Below are 21,402 nucleotides of genomic sequence, written 5' to 3'. Positions count from 1 at the left end.
AGAGAGAGAGAGAGAGAGAGAGAGAGAGAGAGAGAGAGAGAGAGAGAGACCCAGAATGAGTGAATCAATGCTTTTAATTTTAATATACACCGATCAGGTATAACATGACCACTGACAGGTGAAGTGAATAACACTGATGATCTCATTATCACATCACTTGTCAGTGGGTGGGATATATTAGGCAGCAAGTGAACATTTTGTCCTCAAAGTTGATGTGTTAGAAACAGGAAAAATGGGAAAGTGTAAGGATTTGAGCGAGTTTGACAAGGGCCAAATTGTGATGGCTAGACGACTGGGTCAGAGATCTCCAAAACTGCAGTGGTGAACGGGTGACAGGGTCATGGGTGGCTAAGGCTCATTGATGCACGTGGGGAGAGAAGTCTGGCCCGTGTCGTGTAGTCCGATCAAAAAGTTAATGCTGGTTCTGATAGAAAGGTGTCAGAAAACACCGGTTTATTGGGGCTGCCCCATGCTGACCCCTGTCCACCACCGAAAGCACCAACAGTGGCACATGAGCATCAGAACTGGACATCAGAGCAATGGAAGAAGGTGGCCTGGTCTCATGAATCACGTTTTCTTTTACATCACAATATTTGGTCAGGTACGTGGCTTAACTGGGGAACACATGGCACCAGGATGCACTATGGAAAGAAGGCGAGCCGACGGGCAGTGTGATGCTTTGGGCAATGTTCTGCTGGGAAACCTTGGGTCTGCCCTCCATGTGGATGTTACTTTGACACGTACCACCTACCTAAGCATTGTTGCAGACCATGTACAGCAGGATAATGCTCCCTGTCACAAAACAAAAATGGTTCAGGAAAGGTTTGAGGTGTTGACTTCACCTACAAATTCTCCAGTTCTCAATCTAATCGAGCATCAGTGGGATGAGCTGAACCAATCCGATCAATGGAGGCCCCACCTCGCAACTTACAGGACTTAAAGGATCTGCTGATAACATCTTGGAGCCAGACACCACAGCACACCTTCAGGGGTCTCGTGGAATCCATGGCTAGATGGGTCAGGGCTGTTTTGACAGCAAAAGAGAGACCAACACAATATTAGATCATATGTTATGTCTGATTAGTGTATACAGGAGATTAGTAGTAGGGTGTAGGGCCTCCTTTTGCAGACAATACATCATCAAGTCCTTCTCAGTGGCCAGAGGGATTTTGAGCCATTCCTCTTCCAGAACAGTGGCCAGCTCGATGCTGGTGGCTCTTTCGGGCAAAACACCCCAAAGTGGCTTAAAAATATTCAGATCTGGTATTGCTGCACTATCCTTCAGAGTACAATGGTTGAACCTGTAGGTGCACATGGTCCTCCAGAATGGTTCGGTAGTCGGAGTGACACATCCATCAAGCCCCGTGTAGGGAATGCCATGATACTGCATCACAATACCATTCACTCCGGACAATCCAGGTGTAAAGCCTCTTTGGTTCTTCTGCACACCGTAACTCACAAAGGTGAACTCATCAGAGAACAATACATGTTTCACATTATCCACAGGCCAAGATTGACACTTTTGGCACCATTGAAACCGACATTTGGCATTGGCACGAGTGACTAAAGGTTTGGCTAAAGGAGCCCGACCATGAATATTGACACTGTGGAGCTCCGGACAAACAGTATGCAGTGTCATCAATATACATCTCATCATCTGTACGATGGAAAATAATAAAATCGGAAACATAACCAGGAGCTTGTCCATGCAAAGCTTTAAAAACATCTATCAGCACTGTGTTATTTGCTTCTAAAATGAAAACGAACTAAAGGAGAGAAGCCAATATTGGCAATATTTTAGTTGCAGATGAGAGGTCTGACTAACACAAACACAAAACACTGCAGAAAAAATGACAAGATTAAATGCATGTAAAACAAGAACAGGTTTCATATTTGCATTATAACTTGTAAATGATCATCAGTTCTGCTGAATAAACTAAAATCTATTAAAATCTTCCACATTATTTATATCTACCTCATCATTTGGTTTAGAAAAACAATTATGCTGTTGTTTTTTTTAACATTAAAATATGACTTTGGCTTTAGGAATGGAAGAACAAATTGAACATTTCTATTTCGAAGGAAAATGGAAAACTGCAACAGGAAATCATGTGGTGTTTATATAATTATTTATATATCAGTTATTAAAGATTTTATCAAACTTGAACATTTCAGTTGTTAAATTAAAACATGTGACAAAGATTGAGCATAATATTAATAATGAAATATATTCAGTATATGATTCCAAAATAAGTTTATTGCTGACAGCACAGCAGATCATTGAAGGCACGTTTATAAGTTCAGGCAAACCATGACTTCATTTCATTAAAGTTTCTTTCAAACACATTCAATGAAATCAGAGCTGATTTTCTATTCCAGTTTAAGATGAAACAGGAGGAAGTCTTTACTAGCTTTCTAAAGCATTTGAGTGATTCTATAATTGGAGGTACATTTTAAATTTCAAAAAGTTTCAAATGGTATTTATTTTAAAAAGTAAAAACAAAACTGTTCACTAACACAAATTATTTCCAGTATCTTATTGGAAACAGTTTTTATACAATTAAAAGTTATTTTTAAACAATTTATTGTTGTAGAATTAGGAAAATTATTATTTCGGGCTTTTATAAATAAAATAAATGAAATATTACAAAAGAAAAGTTCAATAAAATATTTTGATAACACAATGAGACATGATGGGGAAAAAAAGTTTAACTAATTCGGACAAGAAGAAATCATGATTTTCTGATTTTCAGCTATATAAGACACTTTTTACATAAAATATTATATTATTATGGTCTGTAACATTTTGTGATCCATGATAATGAGTAACAAATAATTAAAAATATAACTCTTTGAAAAAAGCAGGAAAAAAAAACAATGACTTTGGACACCAAATGTACGCGTAATTATAGAATCACCCGCTCGTCTTCATCGTTAAAACAGCAAACACAGAAAAGCAAAAATGAAAAGAACATCGGGAGACAAATGGCTCAAAAACGATGACTGGATGCATCAGTAGACGGTTCAGAAGATGGTTTTGCTTCATCAGCTTTGGAGCTATGGTGCTGAAACACACACACACACACACACACACACACACACACACGCTGAATCAATAAATAAAAAGTCATGGAAAGCCAAAACATGTAAGAACAGGCTGTATAATTCAGTGGTTCTCAAACCTGTCCTGGGGACCACTCATTAGACACACCTCATTCAAAACTTGCAGTCTCTATTAATGAGCTGATAAGTTGAATCAGGTGTGTTAGATGAGGGAGCCATGCAAAACGTGCACTGGTGCGGGGTCCCCAGAACAGGTGTGGGAACCTCTGGTATAATTAAGTACCTTTATCTATAACACACAAAACCCCAGATTTCTCAGTGTTTGTGGCTTGTCAAAGCGCTGTTGTGTGTGTTACCTTGGCCTTAAAGAGCAGGTTTATGACTCCTTTGGATCGACGGTCACTTGTGCGGTCAGACATCAGGCACACAGACACGCTCTTACTGTCCCGCTTGGACCGCGCTGACTCCGCCTCCTCACTCCCGTTGGCTACTGACAGAGACAGACCTGAGGACAGGACGAGTGCAATGAGAAGTCAAGGTAGGTTTAGGGGCAGGGGCAGTGTAAGGGGATAGAAAATACGGTTTGTACGGTAAACCATTACGCCTATAGAATGTCCCCACATTTCACAAAAACGTGTGTGTGTTTGCACCTGTAATAGTGGGCAGAGATCTGGAGTTGACGAGGCCGCTGCCGCTCTCGCTCGGCTCTGACAGGTTCGTGTCGCTGCGGAATTCCTGCTTCTTGGAAAGCTAGAGAGAGAGAGTGAAGATAACATAGCTATATATTAATAGCTATATAATATATAATAATATAGCTGCTGTAATAATATCCTTACCATCACAATGAAATAAACACACAAACAGGACAAAACCTTCACAAATATTAAATCAATCAATCAATCAATCAATCACTCAGCCAACCAACCAACCAACCAACCAACCAACCAACCAACCAATCAATCAATCAATCAGCCAACCAGCCAACAACTCAATCATCAATCAACCAACCAATCAATCAATCAATCAGCCAACCAACCAACCAACCAACCAACCAATCAGCCAACCAACTAAACAACCAACCAACCAACCAACCAATCAGCCAACCAATCAATCAGCCAACCAACCAATCAACCACCAACCAATCAATCAGCCACCAACCAATCAATCAGCCAACCAAACCAATTCATAAGCCAACCAATCAACCAACCAATCAGCCAACCAACCAATCAGCCAACCAACCAATCAGCCAACCAACCAATCAATCAGCTAACCAATCAGCCAACCAATCAATCAGCCAACCAACCAATCAACCAACCAACCAACCAATCAGCCAACCAACCAACAAGCCAACTAACCAATCAATTAGCCAACCAATCAGCCAACCAACCAGCCAATCAGCCAACCAACCAATCAATCAGCCAACCAACCAATCAGCCAACCAATCAGCCAACCAACCAATCAGCCAACCAACCAATCAGCCAACCAAGCAGCCAACCAAGCAACCAATCAGCCAACCAAGCAACCAATCAGCCAACCAACCAACCAGCCAAACAACCAACCAATCAGCCAACCAACCAATCAGCCAACCAACCAACCAACCAACCAACCAACCAGCCAACCAACCAACCAGCCAACCAACCAACCAGCCAACCAATCAGCCAACCAACCAATCAGCCAACCAACCAATCAGCCAACCAACCAGCCAACCAACCAACCAGCCAACCAACCGACCAATCAGCCAACCAACCGACCAATCAGCCAACCAACCAACCAATCAGCCAACCAACCAATCAGCCAACCAACCAACCAACCAATCAGCCAACCAACCAACCAACCAATCAGCCAACCAACCAATCAGCCAACCAACCAGCCAACCAACCAACCAACCAACCAATCAGCCAACCAGCCAACCAACCAATCAGCCAACCAACCAGCCAACCAACCAACCAACCAACCAATCAGCCAACCAACCAACCAACCAATCAGCCAACCAACCAGCCAACCAACCAACCAACCAACCAATCAGCCAACCAACCGACCAATCAGCCAACCAACCGACCAATCAGCCAACCAACCAACCAACCAATCAGCCAACCAACCAACCAACCAATCAGCCAACCAACCAACCAACCAACCAACCAATCAGCCAACCAACCAACCAACAAATCAGCCAACCAACCAACCAATCAGCCAACCAACCAACCAATCAATCAATCAATCAACCAATCAACCAATCAATCAATCAATCAATCAATTAATTAATCAATCAATCAATCAATTAGACAAAGGGGTAAACATGTTTATTAAATTGAATAAATTAATACAATAAATCTTTATTTCAGCATTCAGATGTTTGGTTTAAATGTGTGTATTTTAGAAGCAGTAACTGCTCATCATTTATTTCAAGTGTTACTATCACCATTTTGCCTTTATTACTTCATTATAATTCATTTTTTAAAGGACAAATATTCCACGTAGCATGTAGCTCAAACACTGCATGCATTATAATTATTAAAAAAGTTATTAGTAAAATGCTATTTAAAACTATTTTAAATTTTGTCAACTACAAAATGATTCACTTCTCCAATAATTTAATTTTATTATTTATTCTGTCATAATTTTTTTCTTAAATGCATTTACTTGTTCTGCACTGATTCATCTTTTATTTCTTCATGTATGTATTGTTAACCCCTAACAGTTTTTCCCTCCGTACAGGAATCACACTCGTTTCGTATTTTCTCTCTTTCTCTCACCCGTTTGTCGAGAGTGCTGCTCCGCTCTTTCTCTTCGCTGATGAAGATCATACTGCCACGACCGGATTTCTTCTTCTTCTTGGATTTCCTTAGTTTCACCTGGAAGAACAGAACAAATGAGGATGATGATGTCATTGCGGAGAGGTGCAATCATTGGCCCTTTTCTAATTAGGTTCTTGTGATTGGTCGAAACAATTCCGGTTGAATTAAAGAATTTATTGCTCATCCTCACCTCCACTTCAACACCACTCTCATCCATCACACTGATACTTCCACTGGAGCGATGGATAGACGAAGACGGAGACAGAGGAACGCCACTGTCCAAACACATGCTACAGAGAGAGAGAGAGAGAGAGAGAGAGAGAGAGAGAGAGAGAGAGAGAGAGAGAGAGAGAGAGAGAGAGGAGAGAGAGAGAGAGAGAGAGAGAGAGAGAGAGAGAGAGAGAGAGAGAGAGAGAGAGAGAGAGAGAGAGAGAGAGAGAGATTATAGTTGGAATATAAAGCTACTAAAAATATCACGTGAAACAGAAACATTTCAGACAGTATCATGTTACATGGTTGTCAAATGTAAATACTCAAATATAATACAAATATTATTAAAACAAATGTATATAATAAAAACAATATATTAAAACAATTATGAATAAAATCATATAGATTTTTTTTCTATCATACATATATTTATATTTTGTATTTTCCATGTGTAAATTGTAAAGTTAAGTTAAAACTAAAATAATTATATTTTATTTATTTATAAAATATAAATACAATTTTATATTTAAAATTTAAATATAAAATGTTATATTTTAAAATTTAAATATAACATTTTATATTTTAAATTTTAAATTTTAAATAAATATAAAATAATATAAAATATATATTTTATATTTATATTTTATAAATATTTAGAAGTCTTAGAAGTGACACTCTTATTAAGTGTCTTTTATAGAATATATATATATATATATATATATATATATATATATATATATATATATATATATATATATATATATATATATATATTAATGGATAAACTACCCATCAAATTATTTAAAAAAAAATTACCTCACATTTAATTCAGCAATATCTCAGAAATAAAACAATATTTTAACATAATTATTAAAATAAACATTAAAACCATGCTGGAATCAGTTGCAGGTGTGTCTGATAAAAGTACCATATAAACCATATAAACAAATTAAGTTTGAGTAGTGTGTCAGATTAATACATTTATAAATATAAAATATATATTTTCTATAAAAATGTCAGAAACGTTTTCCACTGAAATCTGCATTCAACGCACAGTAACCATATTAAGTATCATAGTAAGTTACTCTATACTTGGCCCAAGATTTGATTTGATTTGATTTAATGGTTTATTTGAAAGGGGACAGTGCAATTTCATAAAACACATGAACAAACATGGTTAAAAAAGCCAGAATTAGCCAAAAGGCTATTTTTCATCTGTAGAGTGACAGGTGTTTGTGGGCGTGGTCACCTGTCTGGGTGTGTCTTAGTGGGCGTTCCGCATTCAGATCCAGCCAATGAGCAGATAGACTGTCGGACTGAGCGAAGCATCGAGCGTGGGCGAGTGGACCGTCTCTCGTCCATATCCGGCTAGAAAAGAGGAAGAAGATAAAATCCAGAAAACTCAAAACTGATCTCATTGTGGGACCAAATCCTCGTCCTTACCAGCTCTCTCACTCCGTACTCCTTCTCCACCTTCTTCTTCAGCTGTTTGAAGCAGTCCTCCATGCGCTCGTGGAAAGGCCGAAGGTCATCGGTTACTCTTTTTCCATGCAGACTGATTCCTCTGCCCAACAACGGGATCTACACCGGTCAAACGGGCGTTTAAACAGGATAACCGAATGTCCTCCATACATTTATATTTATGCATTTGGCAGACACTTTTATCCAAAGCGACATTGCATTTTAAAGGGATACTCTATGTTATTCCCTTAACTTAGACAAGTTGATACATCGCTCTCTCGTCTCAGTGTGTGCTCTTAATCTCTCTGACGCGCGGTGAGGATCTGATAGCATTTAGTTTAGCCCACTAAGCCCAGTTCATTCACTATGGTACCAAACAGAGATCAAGTTAGAAGTACCAAACACCTCCACGTGTTCCCTATTTAAATACAGTTACACGAATAGTTCAACGACCTAGTATGGAGAAACAAAATAAAACGTGGCGCTTTTCTAATCGGGTTAAAAAGGAGAACTATAATGTATGGAGGAATAGCACTTCTGAGAGTACTTCACCTCGGCGCAGTAAAAAGTCCTGGCTGAAAAATCCTCCCTCACATCTCCCCTCCCCCTATTCAACTATTCGTGTAACTGTATTTAAATAGGAGAAATGTGGAGGGGTTTGGTCGCTTCTAACTTGATCTCTTTTTGGTACCATAGTGAATGAACTGGGCTTAGTGGGCGAAGCTACTGTACACTCTAAAAAATTCTGGGTAAAAAACAACCCAATGTTGGGTCAAATATGGACTAACCCAGCAGTTGAGTTGTTTTAACCCAGCGACTGGGTTGTCTTAAGCAAATATTTAACCCAACCGCAAGATTAAAACAATTTCCCCAATTAACCTAATTGCTGGGTTAGTCCATATTTGACCCAACATTTGGTTAAAACAACCCAGCATTTTTTAGAGTGTATTTTCCAGACTACAAGTCGCTCCGGAGTATAAGTCGCATCAGTCAAAAAATGCGTCATGAAGAGGCAAAAAACATATATAAGTCGCACTAGACTATAAGTCGCATTAGGGCAGAAGCAGAGTGCTCACTGTGCATAACCGAGCAGAAGAAAGTAAGTTTGAAGTGAGTGAGAATCTTGTGGGGGACTGGCGAAAAGCAGAGGTTACTTTAACTGTAATGAAGAAAACAAAGAAATCTAATCGCGGACTGAAAGCACGAGTCCACAGACGCTTGAACTCTGCTGGGAGAGGCTCAGCCGCGCGAGACGAACGCTGTGTGAATCGTTCTCGGCTGCATATTTTCCTACATGCAGTTTGTAATTTGCAGAATACGATTTTCTTTATGGGGGCATTTTGTTTGTGTTCAGTCTTTCTAAGTTGTTGTCTTTAAGTTAATATTTCAGTGAGAGTTTTTTTCTGTTTTCAGTTATTTTTTTCATGCAGGGGTAGGCTACAGGAGCAGCATAGAGCGCCCTCTCGCGGCTATATGTTTATTCTTGTCAGTCAGTATGAATTAAATTTGATATATAAGTCGCAGGACCAGCCAAACTTTGAAAAAAAGTGTGACTTATAGTCCGGAAAATACGGTAAATACTATCAGATCGTCACCGTGCATCAGAGCGATTAAGTGCACGCACTGAGACGAGAGAGAGAGAGATATAGTATAATAAAACACACACACACACACAACACATACACGTCTGTATCAACTCATCTTAGTTAAAGGAATAACACAGTTTAATATGAAAACACGGAGGAGTATCTCTTTAAGGTTCACATTTTTTGTCAATTCTTGCTTTCCCTGGGATTCGAACCCATGACCATGGCTTTGCTATCGCCACGCTCTACTGGTTGAGCTTCAGGAAAGCTCCTTACCCAACATGACTGGACGAGTTTCTAACATCAAGCCAATTCACAACAAAGCAGAGAAACAACGCTAAAGAGAAACACAATGTTGCTGACCTGCCATGCGATGAGGTCTTTGAGTCTCATGAGTTTTTCTCTGTCATCCGGATGTTCCTGTGTGTATTGCTCCGTGAAAAACGCCTGGACAAAACACACACGGATCAAGAAGCGCTCTCACAGTTTCTCTTTGTCTTCTCACACACACTCACTGCTTATCTCTGACCTTCTCGTATTTAGCGAAGCCGCCCATGACGGCGGGATCCACGATGCCGTTGAGCAGCATGGAGAGCGGGTTTATGGGTAAAGCGTCGTCACACTGGTACTGGTTGATCATGGTGAGGATTTTCTCATTCGTTTGTCCCATCGTCTCGATGGCGTTCTCCAGCGGACTCACCGTCGTCTGACAGAAAAATAAAGTTATTATATCAGAAATTCAAGGTCATTTGTATAGAGCTTTTATATAGATAAACAACTTGCCATAATATACTATAATGAAATATAATATAATAAGTGAAAAATAACCTAAAAGATAAAATAAAACTAAAAGATAATAGTCATAAAAAGAGTAATGTCATAAGGGCTAAAGTCTTATATTAATATAACATAATTCAAAACCAATATAGAATAATATTAAAGCGATAATATAATAAGTGTGTGAAAAAAATATGTGAAACAAGTAAAACTAAAAGGTAAAATTACACTAAAAGATCAAAAATGAGCAAATATTAAATAAAAATAAGTGTTATGTTAATGAGAGCATGTGTATTTCCAGACGGACCATTTATATTTAAACATAAAAAAAGTTTAATAAGGGCTAAAGTCATATTAATTTAAATAATATAATATTATGATATAATAAATCTCAACTGTTTGAATTAATTGTATTTTCACAAAATGCAACTATATTATCACCCAGCTCTAATCTGCTAAATATGACTATAAATCATGAATATATAATACTATAAGGATACTATAAACATTCACATCATGATTTTCTGTAAAGCTGCTTTGAAACATTGTGCTTCTACTGTACAAATTAGTTTGACTAGACATACTACTGAAGCAATTTTTTACAGTATGTAATCTGTGCACATTATGCACATTTTCTGTATGTATAAAATAAATAAAGCACACTGTACATATAGTATCATATCCCACAATAAAAGACAATGAACTTGACATTTGATTATATATATATTCTAGTATAATGCACCTTTTAACTCTTTCTTGGCTTTTTATGTGATCAGCACTGCAAATTTTGTAATGCAATTTTCTTAGTAATTCAATCCTTTTTTAAAGAGAGTAATTACAGTCATCTAATTACATTGTTGAAGATGTAATCAGCAGAGTAGTTACATTTTTAGAATAACTGGTAACACTTTATTTTAAGGTGACGTAGTTACACGTTACTACATGTACTTACTATAGTAATAACAGCACATTATGCATAATTACAAGTAACTAACCCTAAACCAAACCCTAACTACATGTAATAAATAAAAAATAAATAAAGCACATATTTGATTAAGTGCAATGTAACTAAGTCACCTTAAAATAAAGTGTAACTGAGTAATTTACCCAACACTGCTGTTTGGCATACTATTAAAAGTACCCAGTATACACTGCCCATTACGCAGCACACTAGTATTTGAGCCAGCGACGGACACTCACGTGGGTCATGCTAGTGGCCTCAAACCAGCGCAGGATTCCTGGGAGTTTATACGCGGTTAAGAATGTGGTTCGTTCGATCCACATAGACTGAAGAGAGAGAAAAGAGACAGAAGACAGTGAGCATGTCATTAAAGAGAACGCAGTAAATGAGCTTGTGTGTGTGTGTGTGTGTGTGTGTTTCATTGTGCTTGCGAGGGACAAAAGACTCTGCTAAGTGACCAGAAAACTTTCCAGTGAAGATCAGAGTTCAGTGTGTCAGGATTGTAGGCTTGTTTTTAGGGTTTATTCCTCTCAGGAGTTTGGCTCCACAGCAAAGTTAAGTGTGACTGATCACTAATAGAAGTGGTAAAATATCTCCACCTGCTGTTCACACTGCATAACGTCATCATTTCATCAACATAAATTGGTCTCATTTCTGTTTCTCAACTCCTTCACATCCTCAATTTGCATAAATGTGCTGCAGTTTTCCTGTGTTTATTTGAGAAATTCAGTGGTGTTATTGTTAACAAAAGCTAAAAAAAAAAAACATTAAAAAAATCATGTTCATTAATTGAAATAAAGCTGAAATGAAATACAATATAAATAAGAATGAAAAAAAAAAGTTTAAGCTGAAATGCTAAAATATGAAGTAATGAAAATAATACATTAAACCTAAATACAAATATTTGGAGGAAAAAACTCCTAAATTTAATATGATGCTAATTATAAAAAATATAAAAACAAAAGATCCGATAAGTCTGATAAATACTATACTAGTTTATAAATAATACTAAAATAACACTGAAGAGGTTTATTCACCACTTATATACGTGAAATATTGTAAATAGCTTTGTTATAGATTCAATTAGTGCCAGTTGCAATTCAGTCTTGTTTTGTGTGTTTTATTCGAGTTTATGCTGCAATAAATCAGTTAATATGTAAACCACAAAAATGGAGTGATTATTAATTTAGTCTTATTTTATCAGACCACACTGCTTGTTTCTCTAGAGAGAACTCGCAACAGTTTTTGAACTTTGAACTTGCGCATTTTGCAAGTGTCCATGTGCATGAAGTAAGAATTATTAACATGACTTTATTCTGAAAGCTTGCTCACAATAAATGAAAACAACTTGCTAAGAAAAACAAAAGGCATTTCCAATTAAATGTGACATATTTTCTGTGCATACTAAGGTTGCAGACAGTGAAATTGCATCTTCAGAGTGTAATAATTATAATTAACTTAATGAACAATAGATATATGAGAGATTCATGCATGTGGGAATATGTCAGGACTCACAACAAACTCATTATCAGGATCCACTTTCCCTCTCCTCACGGGTCTGGAGTACTGGAACCGCTGGACGTAGTTGGACTTGTAGAAACTACAGAAGACACAAGAAGAGAAAGAGTTGACGGCACATCCACATGTCAGATCAGGACACGGCTGTAGAGGCACTGAATGAGAACAGATGAACGTGTTTTGTGATTTAATTCTTCTGATTGCTCAGTGAGCTGCAGACTGACTTGATGATCTGATCTGGGACTGGTTTGTTCTTCAGACGTGGCGGGATCTCGAGCACCGGTTGGACTGTAAAACACTGGATATCTGATCCGGACCGGATAAGAACAACACACTAAAATATTTTTAACCAGTAAAGACCTATTTTCGCATGTTAAAAAGAAAAAAAAATTCAAAGTAAAAAACACAGACACACACACGTCTGGTTCACTATCTTTGTGGGGACTCTCTATAGACATAATGGTTTTTATACTGTACAGACCGTGTTTTCTATCCCCTTACACTGCCCTACCCATCACAGGAAACATTCTGCATTTTTACTTTCTAAAAAAAACTCATCCTGTATGATTTATACGCCTTTTGAAAAGTGGAGACCGCTGGCTGGTTCCCATAATGTAGGTAATCTCAGGTTTTACTATCCTTATGGGGACATTTGGTCCCCACAATGTAAACAAGGGCACACACACACACACACACACGTTGGTCTATGTGGTTTACTGGGACTCTCCATAGGCGTAATGGTTTTTATACTGTACAAACCGTATTTTCTATCCCCTTACACTGCCCCTGCCCCTAAACCTACCCATCACAGGAAACATTCTGCATTTTTACTTTCTCAAAAAAACATCATTTAGTATGTTTTTTAAGCTATTTGAATTATGAGGACATTTGAAATGTCCTCATAAACCACATTTATAGTGTAATACCAGTGTAATACTCATATAGTTATACAAATTTGATTCCTCATAAAGCACATAAACAGGCACACGCACGCACGCACGCACGCACGCATATATATATATATATATATATATATATATATATATAGCTAGCTCTGGGAAAAATTAAGAGACCACTTAACATTGATTTCTCACTTCTAACTGTGTACATTATGCAAATGAGTTTCACAGGGGAAAGAAGGGTGATGTCAACAGCCAATCACAACACTGGAATGGAGAAGTGCCAAATTGCAATCTCCTCCTCATCAGAAAGGGATAAAGGTACCCTTTCAACAGACACTGGTCTGAGCCTCCCCTCGAGAGAGAGACAAACAGATCACCAAATTCTGAGTCTGTCCGGCGAGGATGAGCGATAACAGATACACCGTAACATTCTGAGCCTCTGGTTCTTCCAGAGAGACAACACAAGATCTGAGGATCTGAGTCTACAGCTTATGAGGCAGAAACAGATGCGACCACGTTCTGAGCCTCCAGCCTCTGAGGAAAAAGACATTAATCAACACTACGTTCAGTTTTAGTCAAGCAAGACACTGACGACTACAGCACGTCCCAAATCTCGATGTCAGAGAGACAACTGCGGATTGACCAAGTCCTGAGTGTCTGGCCCAGAGAGGCACAAGACACACAGAGACATTTTCAACAAGATTAAGCTCAGGAGAGCAAACCTTCACGTCAAGGTTCCTTCGTCTGCGTGTTCCAGGTTAAGGACCTTCTGCATCTGCTTCAGGGCCTCATCTGCATGTTCCAGATTTTAGGACCCTTTGGTGCCCCAGGGGATCGGTATCCCACAGATCTTCGTGTTCAAGGCTGTTGAAACGGATTCCAGCTCTTTTCCCCACTGCATTTTCTCCCAGCAAAACCAGTGTTAGAAGTCATCACCATCGGACTGCTTACTCAACCACGTGGAATGTAAATATCACTTAACCAAACCTCTTTCTAGAGACCTTGGCATTGTTGTATATAATCAGTATATGATTTTCTAATTTACATTGGGGTGATATAACTGATGCATGTTAATAACAAATAATCTTTAATACAGAAGAGATTCTTAATGATTGAACCGCCTCCAGTCTTCTCATACAGCCAAAGTAAAAGACCTTGACTAGCGTCCCAAGCTAAGATAGAGGGAAGGTGTTCATCTAATGTACTCATAACCACACCTTAAGTGATGGGAGATCCAAAAATCACAACGTAAGCGGTGACGTGAGTACTAATCAGTACCTTACTTAGCATCCTTGGATGGACAAAAGTATAAAAAATGTATACATTTGTAAAGGGAGCAGTTGTAGCCTGATGGTTAGAGAGTCTGACTTGTAACCAGAAGGTTGTGGGTTCGAGTCTTAGGTCCAGCAGGAATTGCGGTGGAGAATAATGCTAACACCACAACTGAGGTGAGACCCTTGAGCAAGGCCCCCAACTGTGTGTTTCCTCTATGTGTGTGTGTTCACTTGGATGAGTTAAATACAGAGCCACACGCCACTTTACTAAAGGATACACTGCATGTTTGAGTTTTTAATGTCGTCTCCAGGCATCGTGGTGATGTTGAGTCTCACAGCGCTGGGAAACTGACTCATCAAATGACTCTGGAAATCTTCCCGGCGCTCGTACTCCTTCCCACGGTGAATGAAAACCTTATTCTGAACAAATCAAATAAAACAAAACACATCATAATCTAGACTACATTGCGTATCTGTTAGGACAGTTTCCCCATTAAAGTGATAGTTCACTTAAAAATGAAAATGTGATGTTTATCTGCTTATCCTCAGAGCATCTAAGATGTAGATGTGTTTGTTTCTTCAGCAGAACACAAATAAGATTTTTATCTCCAAACGTTGCTCGTATAATGCATGTCAATGGGGTGTTTTTTATGAGAGTCACCATGAGAGTAAAAAACACATAGAGATACGCATCCATATTAAACCCTGCGCCTTGTGGCGACACACATTGATGTCTTAAGACATGAAACGATTGGTTTCTGCGAGAAATTGAACAGCATTTTTGGTACTTGTTTACCTTGTAATGCCATTACTTCCACCGAAGATGGTCAAAACCGGCGTGACCATAGATATATATTTACTCATAGTTGCCTCATTCAACCCATCTGCGCAGGCACTAATGAGGATCTATATACATATATATATGATCATGCCGTTGTTTTGACCTTCTTTGGTGGAAGTAATGGCGCTGGGAATGCTAGATGAGATTCGCCTGCAAAGAGGTACAAAAAATATCATAAATACTTTTCGGTTTCTTGCAGAAACTGATTGTTTCGTGTCTTAAGACATCAATGTGTAGCCACGAGCCGCAGGGTTTAATATTTGTATGTCTACGTGTTTTTACTCTCATATTGACTCTCACAAAAAACACCCCATTGACATGCATTATACGGCAACGGTTGGAGTTAAAACTCTTCATTTGTGTTCTACTGAAGAAACAAACAAACCTACATCTTGGATGCCCTGGGTGTAAGCAGATAAACATCACATTTTCATTTTTGGGTCAACCATCCCTTTAAACGAAAATAATAAACACACACTGACCCTGAGGAACTGAGGGAAGCCGCATCCGTAATATCCCACAGCGAAGTAGTCCGGCTTGGGCCGCAGGATCTTCATAATGTTCTCGTAAAACTTGGCTTGCTGATTCTGCGAAAGGAATTAATTCATGAAATAAACAGAGAGAACATGCTAAAAAGTAACGCCAAAACAAAAATTAAGACTGACATCTAAAACATGGAAAGTTTAGTGTGTGTTACCAGTTTCTGTCCGAGAAGCTCGTAATCGAAGACCTCCATCTCGTACTGATCCGCTAACTCCTTACACAGAGTGATGGCCTCCTCCCACATCTGACACGCAAAACGAAGTATTACAGACATGCACTGTCAAGCCTTCACAAAACCCGTCTTTAAAATTCAGCTCCAAAAAAAGACACATTTCTTTAGTATCATACTGTGAGTCTCTCTGTACAGTGTGTGGATCTGCTGACCTTGCCCTGATCGAAGTAGCTGATGATGGTGTCGTAGAGCGTTTCTTTGAGCTGCCGTTGGGACTGGGGCGTCTGATAGTCCAGCTGAAGGGCACACTGCTCCTCCGACCACTTCAAACACATCAAATCAGGACATCAAGTTACAGTTTCAAAGCAGCTTCCCAGAGATAAAGAGGGAAATAACAGATTAGATGATACGTCATCAAATATGAGACAAATTAAAATTTCGCTGTAGAGCAGCTCTAAAAAGACAGTAGTGTCATTATTCAGCTCAAATCAGATCAATGTTGATTCAGTCAGAGGTGGACAAAGTACATAACTCTATTATCTGACATACTAACATACGACTCATACTTAAACTTAAATGAGACAAACTCATTTAAATACTTAAATACTTTGCTCTTTACAAAGCTGCTGTCACTTTAAGGCCGAATGCACGGATCCAATACACTGATACACATCTGATATTCTCCCAACTTTACCATTCTCTTTCTCCCAGACATTCATATTTGTAATATTTTATAAGACATGCACCAAGTGTATGCCAACTAAACTAATCTTGATTTTTTTTTAAAACTGAAACATACTTTCAAAGTATGGCTATGGGTGCACACACTTGTGCCTAAGAATCGTCCTCTTCCATTTTGCTATGAACAGATCAGTGTTCAAAAAAAGTTTGGGGAAATGTATATGACTATAAGAGTGATTCCTGACAGACTGTCTGAAACAACAACAACAAAAAACCTTTTAAAGAAGGAAAAAATCATCCACCGACTTTCAGAGCTGCTGCAGAAACGACTTTCGACCTTGATAGAAATGTAGTGGAGTAAAAAGTACGATATTTGGCTTTCAAATGTAGTGAAGTAAAAGTAATAAATACTCCAGTAAAGTACAGATACTCAAAAAGTGTACTTAAGTACAGTACTCAAGTAAATGTACTTAGTTACTGTCCACCTCTGGATTCAGTTCAATAACTGTATCAGTTATTAATGCCTGAAGAAAAGGTTCTATATGGATTTTTATTATTTTGTATGATTAACAGTTTAAAAAAAAAAAAATTTAAACACACACAAATCCATCACAAAAACAACAACTTTACACATAGAACAAAACAGAATAAAAGAAGATGCAACACGTCCATAGACAAACACAAAAAAAAAAAAAAACGATGACAGTGATGCACAGAGCCCTTGAGTTTACAACCTTTCCTATATGTAGGTACAGAATTGTATCAAAACGTGTCTGTCAATCATGTTTTCTGGTTAAATGCTATGTTTATGAGCCAGAACGCCATTAAATACCCAAAATATGCAAATGATACTTCCCCCATTTTAAGTTATACTCCTCCACTTTATCAAGCAGCCTGTAGGACAGTTGCTCTAGGGCCGCCAGCTGACCCAGAGCCCACAAATACAGTGCAGGTGCAGAGGGGGCCTTCCATTCTTTGACCAGAAGTTTCCGGCCTAACATAAGGACAGTCTGGGTCCATTCTATGGGTTTCTACCAATGCGTTTTTTCACGGTGCTGGCTGGTGTTTTCAATTGTTTTCATTGAGAGCGCCGTGTTTTAGAACGCCTGGAGCGCACCGAGGCGCTGAGCGAGTATTTCACGCTCAAGCGCTCAACGTTTTTTACTGGCCGCTGAGAGTTGTTCAACTTTAAGTAAAACGCAGCGCTCATCACTGTCACTCTTCACTTAGCCGTCCAATCACAGTGGAGGAGGGGAGGGACAAACACAACACAGACCAACCGCCACATTCTGCGTGTCGTCATCAGATGACAACAAGCAATAATAACGGAACAAAATGATTTAAAACAAAAGCCAGAGTACATTTTTTTTATATCGTTAATTATATTGAATCAATACAGGAACAAACTACCTGTGAAATGAGAAAGACTTCCGTTGATTTTCCCAACAAGCAAAGAGTCTCAAATGAGGAAAAAAAAGCTGCCTGCCAAAACGCTCTCAAGCGCTCACAGCAAGGCGTTTTCAGCTGAGCGCCTTTGGTGGACACAGCCTAACTGTCACCTCCTTTTTTTAAATAGACGTGAAAATGCATAATGGTTGTAATTCAAGAACGCTTTGGAATATAGATGCTTTTTCTATAAAGAAAACACTCAGCAGATTATTGCTGAAGTGAAAGCACTTCAAACTATGAAAGTATGAAAAAGTTATGGAAGATTACATTTACTGTAAATCAAATGTAATGTACTTTTTATTTTATATAGAATACATATTTACAAATACAATAAATTCAAAGCCACATATTGAACCAAGTTGTGCTCCAAATTTGAAGTTGATATCAAAAAAATTTAAGTTCTTATGAGATTTTGTTTAGGTGCTGTACTAAAAATATCCACCGGGTGTCACACATTTCATTGAATATTTTTTTGATGCGTCCTCCTGTAACAAATTAACTTCTATCACAAGATAGTCACCAAATATGAGACTCAGACCTTTTCAACGATATGTGCTTTGTCAAGATTAGAAAAGGTTTCGATTATAAAGCATTATAAAGTATAAAAAAAAATGGTAAAATGAAGCCTGACATTGCCCAATAAGGGAGGAGCCCGCTAAAATAATTTAAAGTACCGTTTCCATGGTAACGCAACGTCCAATTTCAAAATGGTTTTCACAGGATGAATTTTGAGTTCCTAAGCTTTCCAATGAGCAATTAGCATATGGCTTTGTATCAGTAGAAACCCTGGAGTATATTCAAATGATTGTGCTTCCCCCTCTCAAATCTCCCTGAGACGAGAGATTTATGCATTTTTTTTCTGAAAAAAAAAAATGTTTGGCCAATGTTTGGCCAAAGGCTACAGCCAGCAGAGGGAGCCATTTCCGCATGTTTTGAACCCGTGCATGGGGGATGGAGATCACAATCAGAGCTCAGCTCAGCTACAGGCACTCATTTAAACGGAGCTATGGTGAGCAATGTAAGTCTTAACTTCTCAAATCAATTTCTATGAAAGTTAAGCTTGCAAAGGCATGAACTGAAACATGCCAGACTGAACACGCGTTGTGAATGTATGCCGCGAGTGTAGTCTCGATTACCTCAGCTCTCATCACGAGAGCTCATTCAGCTCATTTATCTCACACCTGCAGTCAGTGCTCAGTGCTGTGATACTCGCGCGGCGACTCACTCATTATATTGAACACACACGCTCAGTTTTTAATTGTTGTGTCTTTTCAACTCAGTCAGAGTTATCTAGTAGGTGGCTTTGGGAATGGCGTCAGAGCATTCTGGGAATTGTAGTCTTTCATCCCCATGAGACAAAAATAAACTTTCTGTCTTTTCTCAGTCTAGAAGGCACGGAATTCAAAAATAATTTCACATTTCTTCTACATTAATGACCCAGTTTAAATACAGATTCATCTTCCCAGCGCTGAAGTACCGCTTTATGGGGTTAATTAATTTGTTTTGGTGTATTTAATCATTTTAATGAAATTCTATGAATTAAACAGCTTGTAAACACTTCATTACTAGAAAAATGTAAATTAAACATGAAAGCATTATGCAATCATTTAAGACATTTCAACCCTTTTGGCATATAAAGCGTTGTTGAGCCATGAACCCTCGGGATCAGAGCATACTGAAGAGCATTTGTCACTTTCATCTTTTGTTTGATTGAGGTTTGTGTGACAGGAAATAAAGCGAGAGGTCGAACTGAAGAGGGTTCTAACGGGAGGACAGACTGTCTGTAATAAAAGAACAATAAAAATCAAATAAATGTATGGACTGTGCTGTGCTCTTGCTGCCTTTCTCATTTGCGAGAGAGAGAGAGAGAGAGAGAGAGAGAGAGAGAGAGGAGAGAGAGAGCGAGAGAGAGAGAGAGAGAGAGAGAGAGAGAGAGAGAGAGAGAGAGAGAGAGAGAGAGAGAGAGAGAGAGAGAGAGAGAGAGAGAGAGAGAGAGACAGAAGGGTAAGGATCGGTATAAATCTGCCGCCCGGCTCGCAGGATGCGCTGATGTCATAAATTTGACCTGGAGGCTTTATCTGCACACAGGGCATCAGGGACAACAGTACATCAACCAGGGAAGATGTGAACCAATCAAAACAACAATCTGTGTGCGTGTGTGTGTGTGTGTGTGTGTGTGTGTGTGTGTGTGTGTGTGTGTGTGTGTGTGTGTGTGTGTGTGTGTGTGTGTGTGTGTGTGTGTGTGTGTGTGTGTGTGTGTGTGTATATGTGTGTGTAAATGTTAGATAGCAAAACATGAAATCAGTTTCCAGCCAATGATCTCCACAAGGATACACGGTTAATAAACACAAACTTAAATAAAGTTTTAACGAGTTTTTAACGAGTTAAGTTTAGGGGTTAAAAACATCATTAGCTCAATGGAAAGTCCTGATGAAGATACAAAAACAAATGTGTGTTTGCTGACCTTCAGCAGTTTGGAGTGCAGCAGCAGTGTGTATGCCGCCTCTGTGTAGTTTTCTCCATCCAAATGAAGATCACGTAATTTGTACAGGTACCTTGGAAACACATTCAAAAAACATTTAAAATTAATTCAAATATACATAATAATTATACACACGACACACATATATTATGTAAACACAAACTTTTTTTTTGTTGATGTGATTAATTCATTTGACACCACTAATACATATATTGAATTATTTATGATATTTGTACATTCCTTTTAGGTTTATAATTCTATCTATCTATCTATCTATCTATCTATCTATCTATCTATCTATCTATCTGTCTGTCTGTCTGTCTGTCTGTCTGTCTGTCTGTCTGTCTGTCTGTCTGTCTGTCTGTCTGTCTGTCTGTCTGTCTGTCTGTCTGTCTGTCTGTCTGTCTGTCTGTCTGTCTCTGTCTATCTATACATTTAAAAACAGAACATTAGAACACAGAACAATACCTAATTAATATAAACTATATAAAAAAGTAAAATATATTATACAAATATAAATACATTATTTGATTATATGATACTATAAAGAATAAAAGAAAAAATAAAGTGTAAATTAAAAATTATATATTATACTCCACGTTTCCATTTTTACCACAAGGAGGCAGTATTGAATGAAGTCATGAGGCCCTTGAGGCTGTAGTTTAGAGACGTTACCCTGGCCAAAGA

The 21,402-nt window shown here is 38.4% G+C and overlaps 1 protein-coding gene across 2 annotated transcripts in view; it reads right to left on the bottom strand.

The window, feature by feature from the left end:
• Positions 1 to 2,707: 2,707 nt before the first annotated feature.
• The window catches only part of dock2-like (dedicator of cytokinesis protein 2), a 156,382-nt gene continuing 137,687 nt past the window's right edge, over positions 2,708 to 21,402 (bottom strand). For both annotated transcript variants that reach the window (XM_067456911.1, XM_067456912.1), the window contains exons 36-52: positions 20,698 to 20,788; positions 16,316 to 16,426; positions 16,086 to 16,175; positions 15,871 to 15,975; positions 14,826 to 14,967; positions 12,596 to 12,677; positions 12,369 to 12,453; positions 11,093 to 11,179; positions 9,645 to 9,821; positions 9,479 to 9,562; positions 7,512 to 7,649; positions 7,318 to 7,436; positions 6,049 to 6,148; positions 5,817 to 5,915; positions 3,714 to 3,813; positions 3,420 to 3,568; positions 2,708 to 3,065 (exon numbers count right to left, since the gene is read on the bottom strand). In XM_067456911.1, the coding sequence (XP_067313012.1) occupies positions 2,991 to 3,065; positions 3,420 to 3,568; positions 3,714 to 3,813; positions 5,817 to 5,915; positions 6,049 to 6,148; positions 7,318 to 7,436; positions 7,512 to 7,649; positions 9,479 to 9,562; positions 9,645 to 9,821; positions 11,093 to 11,179; positions 12,369 to 12,453; positions 12,596 to 12,677; positions 14,826 to 14,967; positions 15,871 to 15,975; positions 16,086 to 16,175; positions 16,316 to 16,426; positions 20,698 to 20,788 (1,834 nt within the window). In that variant the 3' untranslated portion in view covers positions 2,708 to 2,990. The remainder of the gene's footprint in view (positions 3,066 to 3,419; positions 3,569 to 3,713; positions 3,814 to 5,816; positions 5,916 to 6,048; positions 6,149 to 7,317; positions 7,437 to 7,511; positions 7,650 to 9,478; positions 9,563 to 9,644; positions 9,822 to 11,092; positions 11,180 to 12,368; positions 12,454 to 12,595; positions 12,678 to 14,825; positions 14,968 to 15,870; positions 15,976 to 16,085; positions 16,176 to 16,315; positions 16,427 to 20,697; positions 20,789 to 21,402) is intronic.

This window comes from Pseudorasbora parva, chromosome 11 (genome assembly GCF_024679245.1).
Source record: "Pseudorasbora parva isolate DD20220531a chromosome 11, ASM2467924v1, whole genome shotgun sequence".
Lineage (NCBI taxonomy): Eukaryota > Metazoa > Chordata > Actinopteri > Cypriniformes > Gobionidae > Pseudorasbora > Pseudorasbora parva.
This window is presented reverse-complemented; position numbering and strand designations above follow the sequence as displayed.